The sequence below is a fragment of the Colossoma macropomum genome, unplaced genomic scaffold, assembly GCF_904425465.1.
Source record: "Colossoma macropomum unplaced genomic scaffold, Colossoma_macropomum, whole genome shotgun sequence".
Lineage (NCBI taxonomy): Eukaryota > Metazoa > Chordata > Actinopteri > Characiformes > Serrasalmidae > Colossoma > Colossoma macropomum.
Genome location: NW_023494795.1, coordinates 22,806,543 through 22,821,452, shown reverse-complemented (window position 1 = coordinate 22,821,452; position 14,910 = coordinate 22,806,543). Strand labels below are relative to the sequence as shown.

The 14,910-nt window shown below is 39.0% G+C and overlaps 2 protein-coding genes across 3 annotated transcripts in view; one reads left to right on the top strand and one right to left on the bottom strand.

Moving 5' to 3' along the window:
• Positions 1-6,772, top strand: part of adam17b (ADAM metallopeptidase domain 17b) — a 23,573-nt gene extending 16,801 nt beyond the window's left edge. The window contains exons 14-19 of the mRNA XM_036581889.1: positions 249-383; positions 1,470-1,600; positions 2,619-2,697; positions 2,785-2,873; positions 2,978-3,034; positions 3,638-6,772. Coding sequence (XP_036437782.1) covers positions 249-383; positions 1,470-1,600; positions 2,619-2,697; positions 2,785-2,873; positions 2,978-3,034; positions 3,638-4,012 — 866 coding nt within the window. The 3' untranslated portion in view covers positions 4,013-6,772. The remainder of the gene's footprint in view (positions 1-248; positions 384-1,469; positions 1,601-2,618; positions 2,698-2,784; positions 2,874-2,977; positions 3,035-3,637) is intronic.
• Positions 6,652-14,910, bottom strand: cpsf3 (cleavage and polyadenylation specific factor 3). 2 transcript variants are annotated; one of them, XM_036581891.1, is made up of 18 exons: positions 14,519-14,611; positions 13,525-13,588; positions 13,354-13,451; positions 13,132-13,260; positions 12,596-12,773; positions 12,427-12,516; positions 12,142-12,292; positions 11,319-11,494; positions 10,838-10,996; positions 10,378-10,524; positions 10,140-10,292; positions 9,572-9,680; positions 9,392-9,490; positions 9,060-9,154; positions 7,954-8,041; positions 7,448-7,514; positions 7,250-7,346; positions 6,652-7,082 (listed from the first exon to the last, which is right to left on the bottom strand). In XM_036581891.1, exons 1-18 carry the CDS (start codon positions 14,536-14,538, stop codon positions 6,981-6,983), a joined length of 2,022 nt encoding a protein of 673 aa, XP_036437784.1. In that variant the 5' UTR covers positions 14,539-14,611; the 3' UTR covers positions 6,652-6,980. The 2 variants fall into 2 exon arrangements, with proteins under 2 accessions (XP_036437784.1, XP_036437785.1); XM_036581892.1 differs by lacking the exon at positions 14,519-14,611 and adding an exon at positions 14,700-14,910 and having other exon boundaries at positions 6,767-7,082.

Here is a 14,910-nt window from a genome sequence, read left to right as displayed (position 1 = left end):
AATTACAAATTCGTAATTATGAACTGAGTATTTAGAAAGTTGTTGTTATTGCAGTGAATTGGTCGTGCACTTAAATCAGTAGAACAGAACAACACCCCTAAGCCACTGTGAACTTTTGTCTTTACTGTGTTCCTCAAATGAACAACTGTAAATACAGTGTTGTTTGTAAAGGTGTAATTTTTTTCATGTGCAGTAAAATGTTTTCATTTTATATCTCCTTTGTCAATCCATTTGTCCTATCTTGACAGGTAAAAGCAGTGAATGCCCTCCTCCAGAGAGCCTTCCTGATAAGACCACCTGTGTGGACAGTGGCCAGTGTCTGAACGGAGAGTGCATACCATTCTGCGAGGCTTTTCTGGGCCTGCAGTCGTGTGCTTGCAATGGTTTGTTTTACTTTTATATATGTTTTGCGTTGAGCTCACTCGGTAGGCACATAAAAAGTTTGGAATCACAATTAAAAAGTTTGGAGTCAACGTTTTAAGTAAAAAATAAAAATGTTGCAAGTACAACAAGATTCTGTTGCGATTCTACAACTTTACAATTTGACAGATTTCATTTAATATGTAGGAAGCTGTAAACAAGTAAGAAATTTTAGATGTATCCAGAATGATAAACAGAGCCGTAGATGATTTTAGAGTGATTTAGGAAGCTGTATGACATAGAGAATGAAGTTATACAAAAATTAACATCCAAAATGTCTTGTATTTGAAAAGTGGTCAAACTTGAGGCAGATCGCATTTTAAGAAATTACAGTGACTAGATAATAAACTATAGGTTTCACCAAAATTTAGGCCACTAAAAATTTTCTGCAGAAAATACTGAAAGAAGGCACTTTTGTTTTTGGAGAAAGAAAAAAGGCTGAATTTTTTGCTGGGGTAAATAACTAAAGAGACAACGTGTCAGAATCTAAAACTTTACAAGTCATTTTAATCAAGATGAAAAATAGTGATTAAAAACACTTTACGTCTTTTGCTCTCTTGCGCTTATCAACACAGATGCGTTCAAACACTTTGTGCTGTGAAATACTGAATAAAATATCCTGAAATGCACTCTGGTGTCTAGATTGTAGTGTTTCAATCTACACTGTTATTATGAAATAAAATAACAGCAATTATTAACAAGAAAGGTGAACAGTAACAGTAACAGAAACTTATGAACAGTATTGTACTTTTTACAGACCTAAAGAACTAAATGACATATTTGCAAATGGAAAGCTTTTTATTTTTGAGGAAACTTTAAATGTGTAATCTACAGGTCAATTGTAATAAAGTAAGAAATTACTTTTGAAGGTAAAAAAAGTATTTTATTTAAGTCTATTTGCCAACAAACGTTTAAGTACTTTGTTGACATCTAGTTTAATCAAAGAAGTACGTGTTTGGTATGTTTACTGGGCTTGACAACATGATAATAGTGCTTAGTGATGTCACTTTATGTCATGACATTCATTAAATACTGTCTCCATGCCATAGAGACAAATAACTCGTGTAAAGTGTGCTGCCGCAATGGGACGGGTGCATGCTCTCCGCACCAGGACAAGGGGGGTAACTTCCTCTACCTGCGCAAAGGCAAACCCTGCACAGTGGGCTTCTGTGATGGAAGCGTGAGTTCCTAAAATCACCTCACACAAAGACAGCTACTTCAGAGAGAGCCTTTCTGTTTGTCATTTCCACTTTCTTCAGAGAGCTGAATTTAACCCATAGAAGCCTATAACTGAGATATTATTGTGATTTTGCTATGTTTTAAATTAGAGAGGGCATATTGGTTGCAGTGGATATCTGTATTAGGCCAATAGATTGGATATTGGACTGAAAAATGAATGAATTCAATCCAATGCTGTAACAAATCTAGCCTGAAATAGCACACACTCACATTGTGTGATGTCATGTTGTTAGCTATGTATTTCTTCCTGTGGGGTAGTAGAGTGTTTGAGTAGTTTGAGCATAATAGCCTAGTTTTAGACACTCATCTAAAGCGCTTGAGTTAGAAACAGCTCATTTTAAAGTTTTAGAAGAAATATCTATATGGTTCTTGTTATTGGGCAGTACTTAAGATCTGAATATGTGTATTGGTGTCAAAAAATGAAAATTTCAGAAATATGCCTACTTTTAATTTTCCTTACATGTACACATACATAATTACATATATGTAGTTACATAATTTATTACATTTGATTTACTTTTCTTATTAGCAAGTTTGAGTTGCTTTTTCTGTGTATTTAGGGTCAGAAATATGGCATAAATATAAATGTTTTTTTTTTCTTTTTTGGGTTATCAGTTATTTTGTTTTTTGTTTTGTTTTGTACATCCTGTTATGTTAAAAAGCCTTTATTTTAAATACAGAGCATGAAACAATGCCATACCATGCGTATATGTTTTTACGAAAAAGTCATGTATCCTGTTTTTCGTTGCAGGGGCTCAATTATCCTACAGAATTTTGGTATAGGTGTAGCAGAAGCATTTAAATACAGCACGAGTGCACCTACCTGACTCACATTATAACATCACAAAATTGTAAACAGATAACCATAATCAAAATTTGCAGATTGCCAGTCATGTGTTTGGAACCTGAATATGCCGATTCCGATCATGCACCCCTATTCATTACCATTCTGCTTGCAGGGTAAATGCATGAAGCAGGTGCAGGATGTCATTGAGAGGTTGTGGGATTTCATTGACAAGTTGAACATCAACACTTTCGGTGAGTGCTTTCTGCACCACTGTTACCCTCATTGAGTTAAAGCAGGCAGGGGAGAGCAGAAGTGTGAGGACTTTTCTCTTTCCTCAGGAAAGTTCCTGGCTGATAACATAGTGGGCTCAGTGGTGGCCTTCTCATTGCTCTTCTGGATCCCTCTCAGTATTCTAGTGCACTGTGTGGTAGGTCTCATACATATCTCTCATTTTCCTTACTGTGTGTTCAGCACAGATCTAATTACTAATATTTACAACACTTGTATTTTATTTGCCTCTATCATCTATAGGATAAGAAGCTCGACCAGCAGTATGAATTAAACACCAGATCACTCTTTTACCCCAGTGTAAGTATTAGTCAGGATAACACTGTGGACACTGTAATGCTGTTTATGCACTGCACAGTTATATATTTTCCCTGCTCTAACACACTTCAACAGTACTGATGTTATGTCGTATTGTGTAGCACAGCAATGCACCCCTCAGCCTCATCAGTTTGACAGAATTCACAAATTTGTATGCATTTGTGATTTTGTCCATCATTGTTCTCTCATTCCAATACCCAGCATGAATTACGTAGATACGTTGTACAACCATTGTGAATCACCCAGGCTGCAATAAAGATCTTGACTACTAGCACAGATGCTGATTTAGAGGCAAATAAATACAGACATGATATTAGGCATTGCGATCCTCCCACCTTCAAGATACATCATCAGAAGGGAGTGTTCTTCATCTTTAAATCAAAACATCTTGCTCTAGAGACAATTCTGACACCACTGTAGAAAGCAGTGGTTACATTTTTCATATTGGCTGATTCATATTTTTCATTTGTCCCCCTAAATGAATATGGGTAAATCTTTTTCCAAGTACCCCTTTTCTTTAGGTTGGAGATTGATGTCCTCACTGATTTTTATTATAAACATGCTTGTGCTTTTGTTTGTTTATAGAATGCAGAGATGCTGAGCAGTCTTGAGTCGGCCTCTGTTCGCATCTTCAAGCCACCCTCTGCCTCGGCTCTCTCCGCTGCCCCGCGTTTCCAGACCGCCGGGCCACTGCAGACCAGCACCCCTCCTGTCCAACTGCCCGCGACCAGTGTGACCCCTACAGCCCCAAGCCTATTGCCCAGCATGGAGCCTTCACGCATGGCCACCATCCAGGAGGACCCCAGCTATGACTCTCACCTGGACGAGCAGGCACTGGCGGAGGAATTCCCCAACCCAGGCTCTGCCCCCCGCTCCTTTGAGGACCTGACCGACAGCCCAGAAAAAGCCTTGTCTTTTAGGATGAAGAGACACAGGAGCAGCAAAGAGACAGAGTGCTGAATTTGTGTGTGTGTTAGATTAAAATTTTGGCAAAAAAAAAATCAAATTTACACAATTTTCCCCTTACACTACATGTAAGTCTTCAGTTTTGAACTAGAGCTAATATAGCTCACAAATAATGTAGGCAAATAGAATTGTGTAAACTGCACACCTAAATGATCTCCCAACCCATGTGGTATAAAAATTGGCAAAAGTACATCACCTAGCTACAACCAGCAGCCATGTGGAAGCCTGAAGCCTTTCTGTCTACTTATCTTGGCTGACTGCATTAGAGATAAGGGGAAATTGTGTAAATTTGATTAAGATCGGTGAGTCAACAATAGAAAGAATGAGTGCAAGTGACAGCATGAATGCTGGTGGAGAAACAGAATAGGCAGTGCTTGCATAAGTGAAGTGTGGGCTGGCGGTTATGTAAGGGCGTTACAATCTATAGTATTCAGAAGGCAGTATGCTTTAGATAATCTGAAATTCCATATAGTATGAACATAGAGTTTAATGCTCATGTTTATGTAATGCTCAGTTTAATGCTAAGAATGTAAGGACTACAGGATTGCTATATAACTACATGTTGACTCTGAATCTTTTTTCAAGTGGGATATTAACTACGCACACTGGGTTGTACCAGATCTATGCACATACGACCAGCTTTATTGTTAAACGCTAATAAAGCAAACAGAAGTTTACAAGCCTGTTTAGTTATAGGAGTCCTAACAGGCATCCAGTACAGGGAAGCATGTACTGTGTAATATGGCTCTGCTTGAAACAGCCTACTTTATACTGCTCACGTACTTACTGTACCCCTAGTAGTAAATAGTATGCAGTATGCGACCAACATGAATTTATCTGTTATGCCAAAGATACCAGGATGTTGTACTACTCTGGCCAAATATTTCAGCATGCGGCCAGAGCGATCTTTGTGATCTACTGCATCCCAAAATGCAACATATTCATTTCAAGAGGACGTAACCACTGATGGTCATGTGACCCTGTAGTACAGTACACTGTACATGATGTTAAACGTCACATACTGGATACTATACTGTACACTACAATACAGTATATAGTAGGTACTGGTTCACTATGCAGTACATAGTATGTTGTTTCGAACACAGCCTGTTTTTGGTTCAGCTGTACTTTGATACTTTTGTATGCATTATTACTACTGCAGTATTGTGCATCTTTAGGCGTTGGGTCACACTTTATTTTGATGGTCCCCTATAGTTTATCTATAAAAGCCCATATTGTCAGTAAACGACCTGTGGATTATCAACAGCTTTAGGGTTAGGACAAGGATCAGGTTTAGGGTTAGGATTAGGTTTAAAGTGCACATTTGGGTTGAAGAGGTGATTTAAGCAGATTTTAAGTTAAAGACAAGGTGAGCATCATCTACAGAGGACCATTAAAATAGAGTGTTACCATAGATTGTTAGTTTCGATCAACAAAATAATGAATATAATGAGTAGTGACTCACTGGAAGTTACTTTACAGCAGAGGTCTTAAAAAAAAATCTAAACCTTGAATCCAATCTCCGGTTCAGGTGGATCTAGTCCCACTTTGTTATGTACATGGAGAAATATCGGATAGTGGTGCGCTACAGTTGATGTAAAAGTTTGGCCACCTAGTGTAATACCAACCTGTGAATACAGGACTGGAAACTGGATTCAAAGATTTGAAGATAGCCTCTGTGTTTTTCTGCACTAACACACCTGATTTTGCAGTGCAGTTGACTTTAAGGAGAGAACTTGATATTAGTGGGAGATGTGACAGTATTTTTCCAGTTTCAGTGGTATAGTTCTGGAAATACACAGGTATTTGGGATCTTTTTCATATTCACCAGCAATTTAAAACCAGCGTTTCTGTCTTTGCTTATCATTTGTGTATTCTCTTTTCTGGTGCTCCTTTATGCAAGACAATCTTAACATTTCTTTATGTAGGTGTAGAATGTTGGTTTAATAACTGATTGTAGTTCATATGTTTAAAATGTAAAGGCCTGTCCGGACAGATATACGGCCTTCTGATGCTGAAATATCAGTATCAGCAAATATTAAGATTAAACAGTTGGTCATTTGTAATATTCAGGAACAGTTTTTAGCACAGAGAGTATTGTTAATGTATCAGTTCTGTTTTATATTTTTAAGCAATGTACCGAAAAAGAGCAGCATCCAAAGTGCCTTTCTGTATGTCCAAAGAGTTTTTCTCTCATGCTGCCTGTTTTGTTTGAATATTTTTGTTCCTCTCGAGTATTATGCAGCATTGTCAAACTCCTGCAGTAGGATCAACATATATGTTCAGAACACCTGAATCTTTGGCATTTACTTGAATGTAGTGAAGATGAATTTGCATCATGCTGTGTCCTCCTTTGTAGTTCAAGTGAAACCACTTCCTTGTACCTAACTTGTAATGTTTCTAAAATGCTGTTTTTGTTATGTAGTTTGTTCTGCTGTGTTTTGTTTTTGTGCATTTTCTTTGTGAGCATATCCTGATGGGTGGCTGGAGTATTTAGAATGTATGCCACAACATTATGGACATTTGAATGAATTAATATCTCTTCAGCTGTGATTTTATTTCTTATAATAAATTTAAAGTTACCCTTAATATAGGTTATGTTTTTGTATATAAAACACAAGAATGGTGTGGGGTAGTGAGGATTTTTTTTTAATTAGGTCAACATACTGATCCATAGAAATCAGATCTTTTTACCTTGAACTTATAAAAATGAGAAAGAAACTTGACATTAATACACTATTATATCCATTCAAATTGAATTTGTTTTCTTTAATTCAAACATTTAAGACTGGACACTGTCTACAATGTTGATTTACGGTGTCAGAGCAGGGGATGGTTTTCTGCTTCTTTCAGGCTTGTATTGCCTCAGTAGTAACAGACTGAGCAGCTGTCTGGACTGTTGAAAGCTGAGGTTTTTGGGCTGAAGAGCAGGTCAGAACAGGAAGGCACCTGGACATCTTATTTACATCACAGGGTTCATAGCGTCATACAGCCTCTGCACAGCCAGCTCCACCATCTCTTTAAGAGACTCATCATCTGCACTGCTGTCCTCATACTCCACCGTCTGCACACAAAAGCAGGGTTGGACTTGTAATGGTTGTTACCCACATATGCATGCATGCATGCATCCCCACTCCCAAAAACTTATTGTCTTGCTGTTGTCAGCAATTGAGAAAATGGTGTTTTACAACAAGTGGTTTAAATTAAATGGTGACAGAGCATGGCACTCACCCTAGTCTCTAGGTTGACGTAGACAGTCTTGCCATCCACCGTTATAGACAGATTACTTTTGTCCTTTAAGTCTACACACTCATCACCGAACATGTCTCTGCAAAGTGGAGGATAAAGTGTGCAAAAAAAATATTATAAGTGCATATCTATTACATCAAACTGCACAAAGAACTGAAGAATTTTATGAAGGCCTCTTACTGGAACATGATTTGCAGTCTGTTCTGGAACACATCTGGATCCACCTTCTCCACACTTGGTTTTATGGCTAGAATAAGAAAATGACCAGATGAATCTCATACATCACTGTGATTTCTAACCCACTATTTAAATCTCCCCTATAGTACAGCACCAATCAATCAAGTTACATCACATTGCAAGCTTTTCTCAAAATGCAACATAATTTGGCAACTGATTGTGCTTTCAGAAGAGCACCAACGGCCCAATTCTGTGTATGTGAGCCGACAGGCACCCATCCATCATAAAGAGCAAAGCCATCCTTTCCACTCAGAGAGCAGCAGGACCGATAGGGCCTATTCTGCTCTCTTGCAGAAATGGCTGTGGATGGCTGTTATAGTGGGACTTTAGCCTTCTTTAGCCATATTTTAATATGTGTAAAAAACAGCATGTGCTTCCTTTTTCATGCAAACGTTGCCTATTACTGCATAGTTCATTTCTCCTATTCTCGACTAAAAATACATACATACCTTTTTGAGCTTTTGGATTTGACTGCACCTCCAGGACCACTGTAGTGACTGCATCAGCGTACATATCATTCAAAGGGTTGGAAACCCACTGTGACAATACAGACACATACTTAATTTAGCATCCTTAAATGCATTAGTATTACGAATTATGTATTATAGGTCTGCTCCTAGGAGTGGGCAATATGCCAAAATTGACCATTATTGTGATTAATTCCGTCACATTATGTCATAATATGTTTTTCTGAGCATATTGTGTAATTTATAACCATATAAAGAACACTGACTGTTTCATTACAAAGACAACAGAATATTTAACTGTATTTTAAGTGCAGCACAGTTTGTGAAATGTTAAAAATGCCTAGAAGTACTGTGACGTTATAATTCTGCCGCACTGATCACCCCTATCTGCTACCTAGCTCGAGCCCAATGAATTTCGGACTGTGTTCGGCCATGCACTGGGTTAGGCTCTAGTTTGTTTTCTAACAAATGATTTAATGTAGTAGATTTGTTTATATTTGAAGGAATATGCCTAAGTAAATTTCATGCATTATCTCTTGCTCTTTTTCTTTTTGTCTCGAGATCTTGTGATATTTAACGTTATGTCATCATAGCAAAACAAAGTGTTTTATCAAGATAACATTATGTTGTGATAATGGCACAAATATCTTAAGGTTGAGAAAACCCCATTTATATAAATATAAAAAATATAAATAACTTGAGATCTTAAGACAAATTAAAATAACTCATTATCATGGAAAAATGGACTAAAAAAGCATGAATCTATGGCCCTTGAGGGCTTTTGTAGTCAGATCTTCAGATCTTGAGTAATACAGCCCCTGGTCTTACATCAGATAAAAAGCACACTGGTCATTTCTGATAAGTATTTGATCTATGATAACAGGATTGGCGTGTCGTCTCTTCATTAACACGTTTACTGTTTCTGCAATAATCCACCCCTGTTAGGGTTCAGGTTTCAAATTTAGCAGTATGACTCGGACCTAGTTGGGCTTGGTCTCAAAACTGTAGGTAAGGGTCGGGTTCGGCCTTCAGTGTTATGCCTGTGCAGACCTCTGCTATATATCCAGCAAATGATTATCTGCCCTCACCTCCAGTAAGACCATGTTGCCGTCATGAACCAAGGTGATGCTGTTAAAGATCCTCAGTGTGGTTTTCTCTGCTGCCTCCACCTCCTCTACATTCCCTAAAACAAAAGCAATACACATTTTGAGCTGTTGGAAAGATGGAACAGAACAGGCTCCAATTTCCTCACATCACAAGGCTGGTGGTATTATAGACCCTTCTTTTAATTACAGACTGCCAAAAAGCAGAAATCTAGATCCAGACCCCTAATGAGTAATACAAGGGCATTAGTGTCACAGAGACTTTTTCATTTTAAAGTCACGTATTAGTATTCCACACACAAAATCATAGTAAGTACCTGCCAAGTAGCATAACTGGTTGTGCAGTAAAGGGAAGGGTCCAGTGAAGGGAATGGCCTGAGTCTGCTTCACTGTGCTCATAGCCAGATCTGTATAATCTAAACAGAAAAAAGAAACATAACATTAACGCTCTAAAAAGCCTGATTTGTATAAAATATATACTACTGAAAACAACCTACTGGAGAGGTCAGAGGGGGTGAGGATGTGGTAACTGAAGTTGCGTTTCACCAAAATCCCAGAGACCCTCTGGCCCTGTACACACTTTTTATCAGCAAGTGAGCCCATCACCTGCAGAAACAGACACAAATGATAATGAAACCAGTCAGTTACCCTAAAAACAAACATACCAACTACAAAATACATTTCATGATCAAATGTTCATACACCAAAAATCGCTAACAGCGATAACAATAACATTTCATGCCTTGAGGAATATAATAAAAGTGTTCTACAAAAATGTGTCTTGCATAAACATTTAGCGTTAAACTAGCGTTTAATGGGCATGGATTTCAACAACAACTGGGCTTTTTCAAACAGAGATTATGAGGACATATTCATATGTAAATTCAAGCACTGCGCTTTCTTGAGAGGTTTATGCTTGTGGCATTCCTGTTCTTGCCATACTCTCAGTTTTCACACAGCACAGTTGCACTAAAAATATGCCGGATAGAAATGTTTTTAAAAAGCTGGCATATTCCTTTAAGGAGCAGGAAACATGTACAACACATAAGGGAGCAAAGTTCTCACCTTGGCAAGTTTTTCTCCCCTAAAGTTGAGGGTAACTGCCTCAGTGTTGCGGGGATTATGCACCTCAATGTGAACCTCGTCATTGTCTTCATACTCTCTAATGAGGGCTGCCTTTAGACGTGCCATCTCATTCTGCTCCCCATGCACCAGGATCTGAACACAAGGTAAAAGTTCAAAAACACATCTTCCAAGTGATACTGGAAAAGGAACAGAACTGGTCTCAAATAATACAGCTTACCACGTGGGGTGGTTTGAGTGCTCGAATGAACTCGCTGGTCTGCTGGTAGTCAGTGTGAGCCGAGAAGGAGATGTAGTCCACAGACATCTTCAGCTGCAGCTTCTGGCCTGACATGGTTGTGATCTCCTCTGGCTCAGACATGATGTGCTATATAGAGCCGATTCAAGAGAAACACAAGGGAAACAGTTAATTGCATAGACTGAAGCCAGATGTTTGCTCTAGTGCAACTACAGCTAAACTATAAAAACAGAACATTTGGGCTTGAAATAGTACTAAAGATGTGCATTAAAAATCCTGACCTTATTAGTTATATCAATATCAGATCAGGGAAGTCAGCAGTTTGCATAAAGCAATAACGTCTCATGTAAAAAATTTCAACACTACACAAAGTATTATTAGCTAAACACATCAGTCTATGTGGCAGGTCAAGGTAACTGGAAACAGCATGTTACTTATATACCTTAGCAAGCGTTCCCTCCACGCAGTAGCCAGCAATGATAACGCCATTCCTCTTGTCAGTGCACCAACTCTCAAACAGCTCCCTGGAGAGACCACTCTGCATCATACCAGGAGATGCCATCACCACACTGGGGCCGATGTCATCAAAATGGTCCATGCTCTGGAGAAGAAGACAGAATGTGAGAGTCAATTCTCTAATCTCTGCAGAGTTACAGAGACAGTGACAAAGTGTCATTGACTGGCCTGGTCTGGCTTGATTCATCGGAATGTGACACCCAATTTACAAAAATGGTATTTGTATTATGTGTGTTAAACTTGCCCACCGGCTGAAATGCTGATATCAACTAAAATGAGTTTTTATGCACAGGAATTTAGTCTAGCCTTGGACAACAATTTCCTTTAGCTAACTAAATTAAATCTTAATCACTGCCAGACAAGTTACGATGAGGTAACAGGTCCACTGCAACTCATTACATGCCCACCTTGAGGTTGCTGATATGCTTGAAGACAAAGGGGTTGTTGATGTTAATGGCCTTGCGGATCTTGTCATTCATGGCATTGACATACGTCTGGTACACAGCCATGCACTTTTTGGCCAAGGACGAGGCATAGTAGATAGGAATGTCGTGAAGCTCAGGATGATTCTGCCAGTACTCATCTGATTTTGGTGAGAGACAGAACCACAGTTACACTGTGTCCTCAGCATGAAGTTAGAGAACATCCACCATTTACAAGAGATGTGCAGGGGTAACCAAGTACTCCAATAATCTTATCAGGTGCTAAGAGAAAATGTGATGTGATGATGTAAAAGAAAAGTCACGCTGACAACCAGTACATCTTTTTTGGTAACCCTTTGCCTAAACCCTGCTAAATAACAATGACATATCCATGCCACAAACATGTCATGGCAGCTGTCATATGGTATCATGAAAGTTTTTTTTCCAGTGATCTATCGGTGTCATGTTAACATTACCAGTATTTGTCATGACAGATTTGATAATGTTTGATGTTATGACGCTAAGTGTACTCTAGTTAGCTGTTTATGGCATGGTTATGTCAATGTTATGTAGCATGTTTCCAGCATTTTTTCTACATTCAATATTCCAGTTTTTTCCTCTATATACTGTCTGCCAAGCACAAACGTGCATCACTGACTGGAGCAAAGCAATGGCTCAATCTCAGTGGGAATCTTATTTCATATAGACAGGGGAAGGGATACCTTTCTTACAGTTACACTAATATCAATGTAATAACTCTTCCTCAAATATCAAAATTAGTCAGCATGTGCATCCCTACTGTTCTCACCAAGGATAAGTAGCAGCTCCTGGGCTCGACCCAGGGCAAAGACAGGGATGAGACAGCGCCCCTCCCGATTCACAATGTCATGAACTGTGTTACAAAAGCGGGCTTCTCTTTCTTCTCTCTTCTCATGGATGTGTGTGCCGTATGTGGACTCCTGCAAACAGGAAGGGAAGGGTAAACTATGATGGGTGAAAAGAAGACCGGTACAAGCATAGATGAACTAAGTCAGTAAAGGTAACTGCTCAATCCCCGACGGGATAAAGACACGATAGAAGCAATGTTACTCACAGTGATGAGGATGTCTGGTTTAACACTAGGAATCTCTGCTGCCATTAGATGTCTGTCTTCTTGACGAGAGAAGTCTCCTGTATAAAGAAGCTATAAAAAAGAGACTCCGGATAAATAAGCTTCATTATGCTCAAGATCTGAAAGAAAGTACAGAATGAACTTTACCCACCTTTACACCTGCAATCTCAATCATGAACATAGCTGCTCCCAAAACGTGCCCAGCATGGTAGCACCAGAACTTAATGCCAGCCACCTCTTTCACTTCATGGAAGTTTATGGTCTCGATCTTGTCCATGCTCTCCTCCAGGTCTGTTTCTGTATACAGCATGTCGTCTGCTGAAATATTACTACAGATCGAAAGGAAAATAACATTAGTTTTACATGGGGATGTAGGACAGATTCATTTTACCACAGGATGTCTGTAATGTTTATGACCCATTCTCATGTGATAAGAAATCTCTGTATAAAATACACAGATAACAGTGGCTACTTGATTTATGCAGCGTCATCACACCATATGCAATATGTTCAGCTGCTCACAATTAGAAAGCATGTCCACATATTTACTCCAATTCACACAGGATAATGTGTGTTTATTCCTACAGTTAGTTATAAAAGATAGTTATAAAACTTCATAGTCATAAAAAGAGAAATCCCACGTAAGATCAATGAGAAACAACACAAACAGATGCAATCGTTGTGTACCTGACTTTGACATAATCTGAAAGCAGCCAGCGGTAGATGGCTTTGGTTGCATGTGTCATAAAGGTTCTTCCTTTAAAGCTTGTTTTTTGCAAAAACCACGGCAATGCCCCACAGTGGTCCAGATGAAAACTAAGCAAAAGGAAAAAATATGTTCTCAAAATACTGTACAGTTGTAAATAAATCTATAACACGTTTTCATTAAAAAAAAAGAAAAGCACTCACTGGCTGATGAGTAGAAGATCGATTTCAGCAGGATCAATCAGATCAATGTAAGGCAGGGCATCCATTCCCTCTAGGCCAGGATGGATGCCACAGTCCAGCTGCAAAGAAATAACTTGTAAGCCACTGTCAAGGCATTTCAGAAGGAAAAGAACCATACTGTAATAAACCTACCATAATTTTACGCCCCTTAAACTCCAAGATGATGCATGACCTGCCCACCTCTTGACCAGCACCTCTGTTAAACAGAATAAAGGAAGAGTCAAAACAAATGAGCTGCAATGCAAAGTTGTTTTTAGAGAGTTAAAGAGGAAATCTGGCCAAATGAAAAATTTTAACCATGTTGTGAACATGCCTACTCAAATCATACAGTTGTGCCAGAAGAGTCCAGACAGTGAGACTTTCTGGTTTAAACCCCCTTCAGATGGTGCATCTTGAAGGTGAGAGGAACTTGAAAGTGGGAAAAACTGCAATCGTTTTTGGATGGGCTGTTTAATATGTTTTCCCCTGTTAGCTAGCTAAGAATATTCTGAATATTCCTTCTCTATTCGTGAAAAATGATACACAATCATTATTTCTGACAAACTAATGGAGATGAGGGATGCAAAGATGAACGACAGAATACTACAAAACAAAACAAACAACATATTAAATGCTAGTTTTAGGCCTGAGTGCCCGTTTAAGTACATTGTTAAATAGCTGTTAGCTGCTTTTTACTACACCATACAACGTGCAACAGCTTAGTCATGTTAGCTGTAAACTGCTTTCACATGTGGATCGACTACAACCATCTTCCACTAAAAGTGTTGTTACTTCAGTGAAATAGTGACTCAAGTAGAAGTAACAGTAACCAACAAAATGAGCGAAGTAGGAGTTATCAGGCCAAATTCAAGCAACGAATTCAAGCACGGAGTTCCCTACAAGAACTGTAAGGTGGGCGCATCAACTAAGCGGTTCAAGCACCGTTACCAACAGAACAGACGCGGATAAAAAGTCATTTCCTCAATAAAAGTTTCACTTTTAAAACTTTTAGTACAGAAGCACAAGTGCCATGATTTAAGAACCCTCACACGTCCATCTTAATCGTACTCAAGTGTCTATACCCAAGTAAATACAGGCACTCGCCACAGGCTAATTAACAGGCTAACTGACTGAGCTAACAACTTACATGAGGCTGAAAGTTGACATGTTCGCCAGCTTCTTGTTCGAATTATTCCGTTCCACGTTAAAAGGTGCAGCATTTACATTTTGGTGCTGCAGCATTTAAGGTGGAAAGGGAAATTCGAGACGAGTCTGGCTAACATGAAGCCAACTTTCAGCCTCGTCTACATGAGTTTGAATGAACTCACAGAGGTCTGATGAGGAGCTGGTCACTTTCCTCAGCGGGCACCGGCACGTCTGCTTTACGCTTCGTAGCCATATTTACAGTAAAAACTCGTAACGCTTGTTGAATTTTCTAATCACTCCATGTCGAACTGAAGGTTTAACTGATATTACAAAGACAAAAGCGTGCGCGCTCAGTTCTGAGCGTGAAGTTCACCAACGACCAACAACATCCGG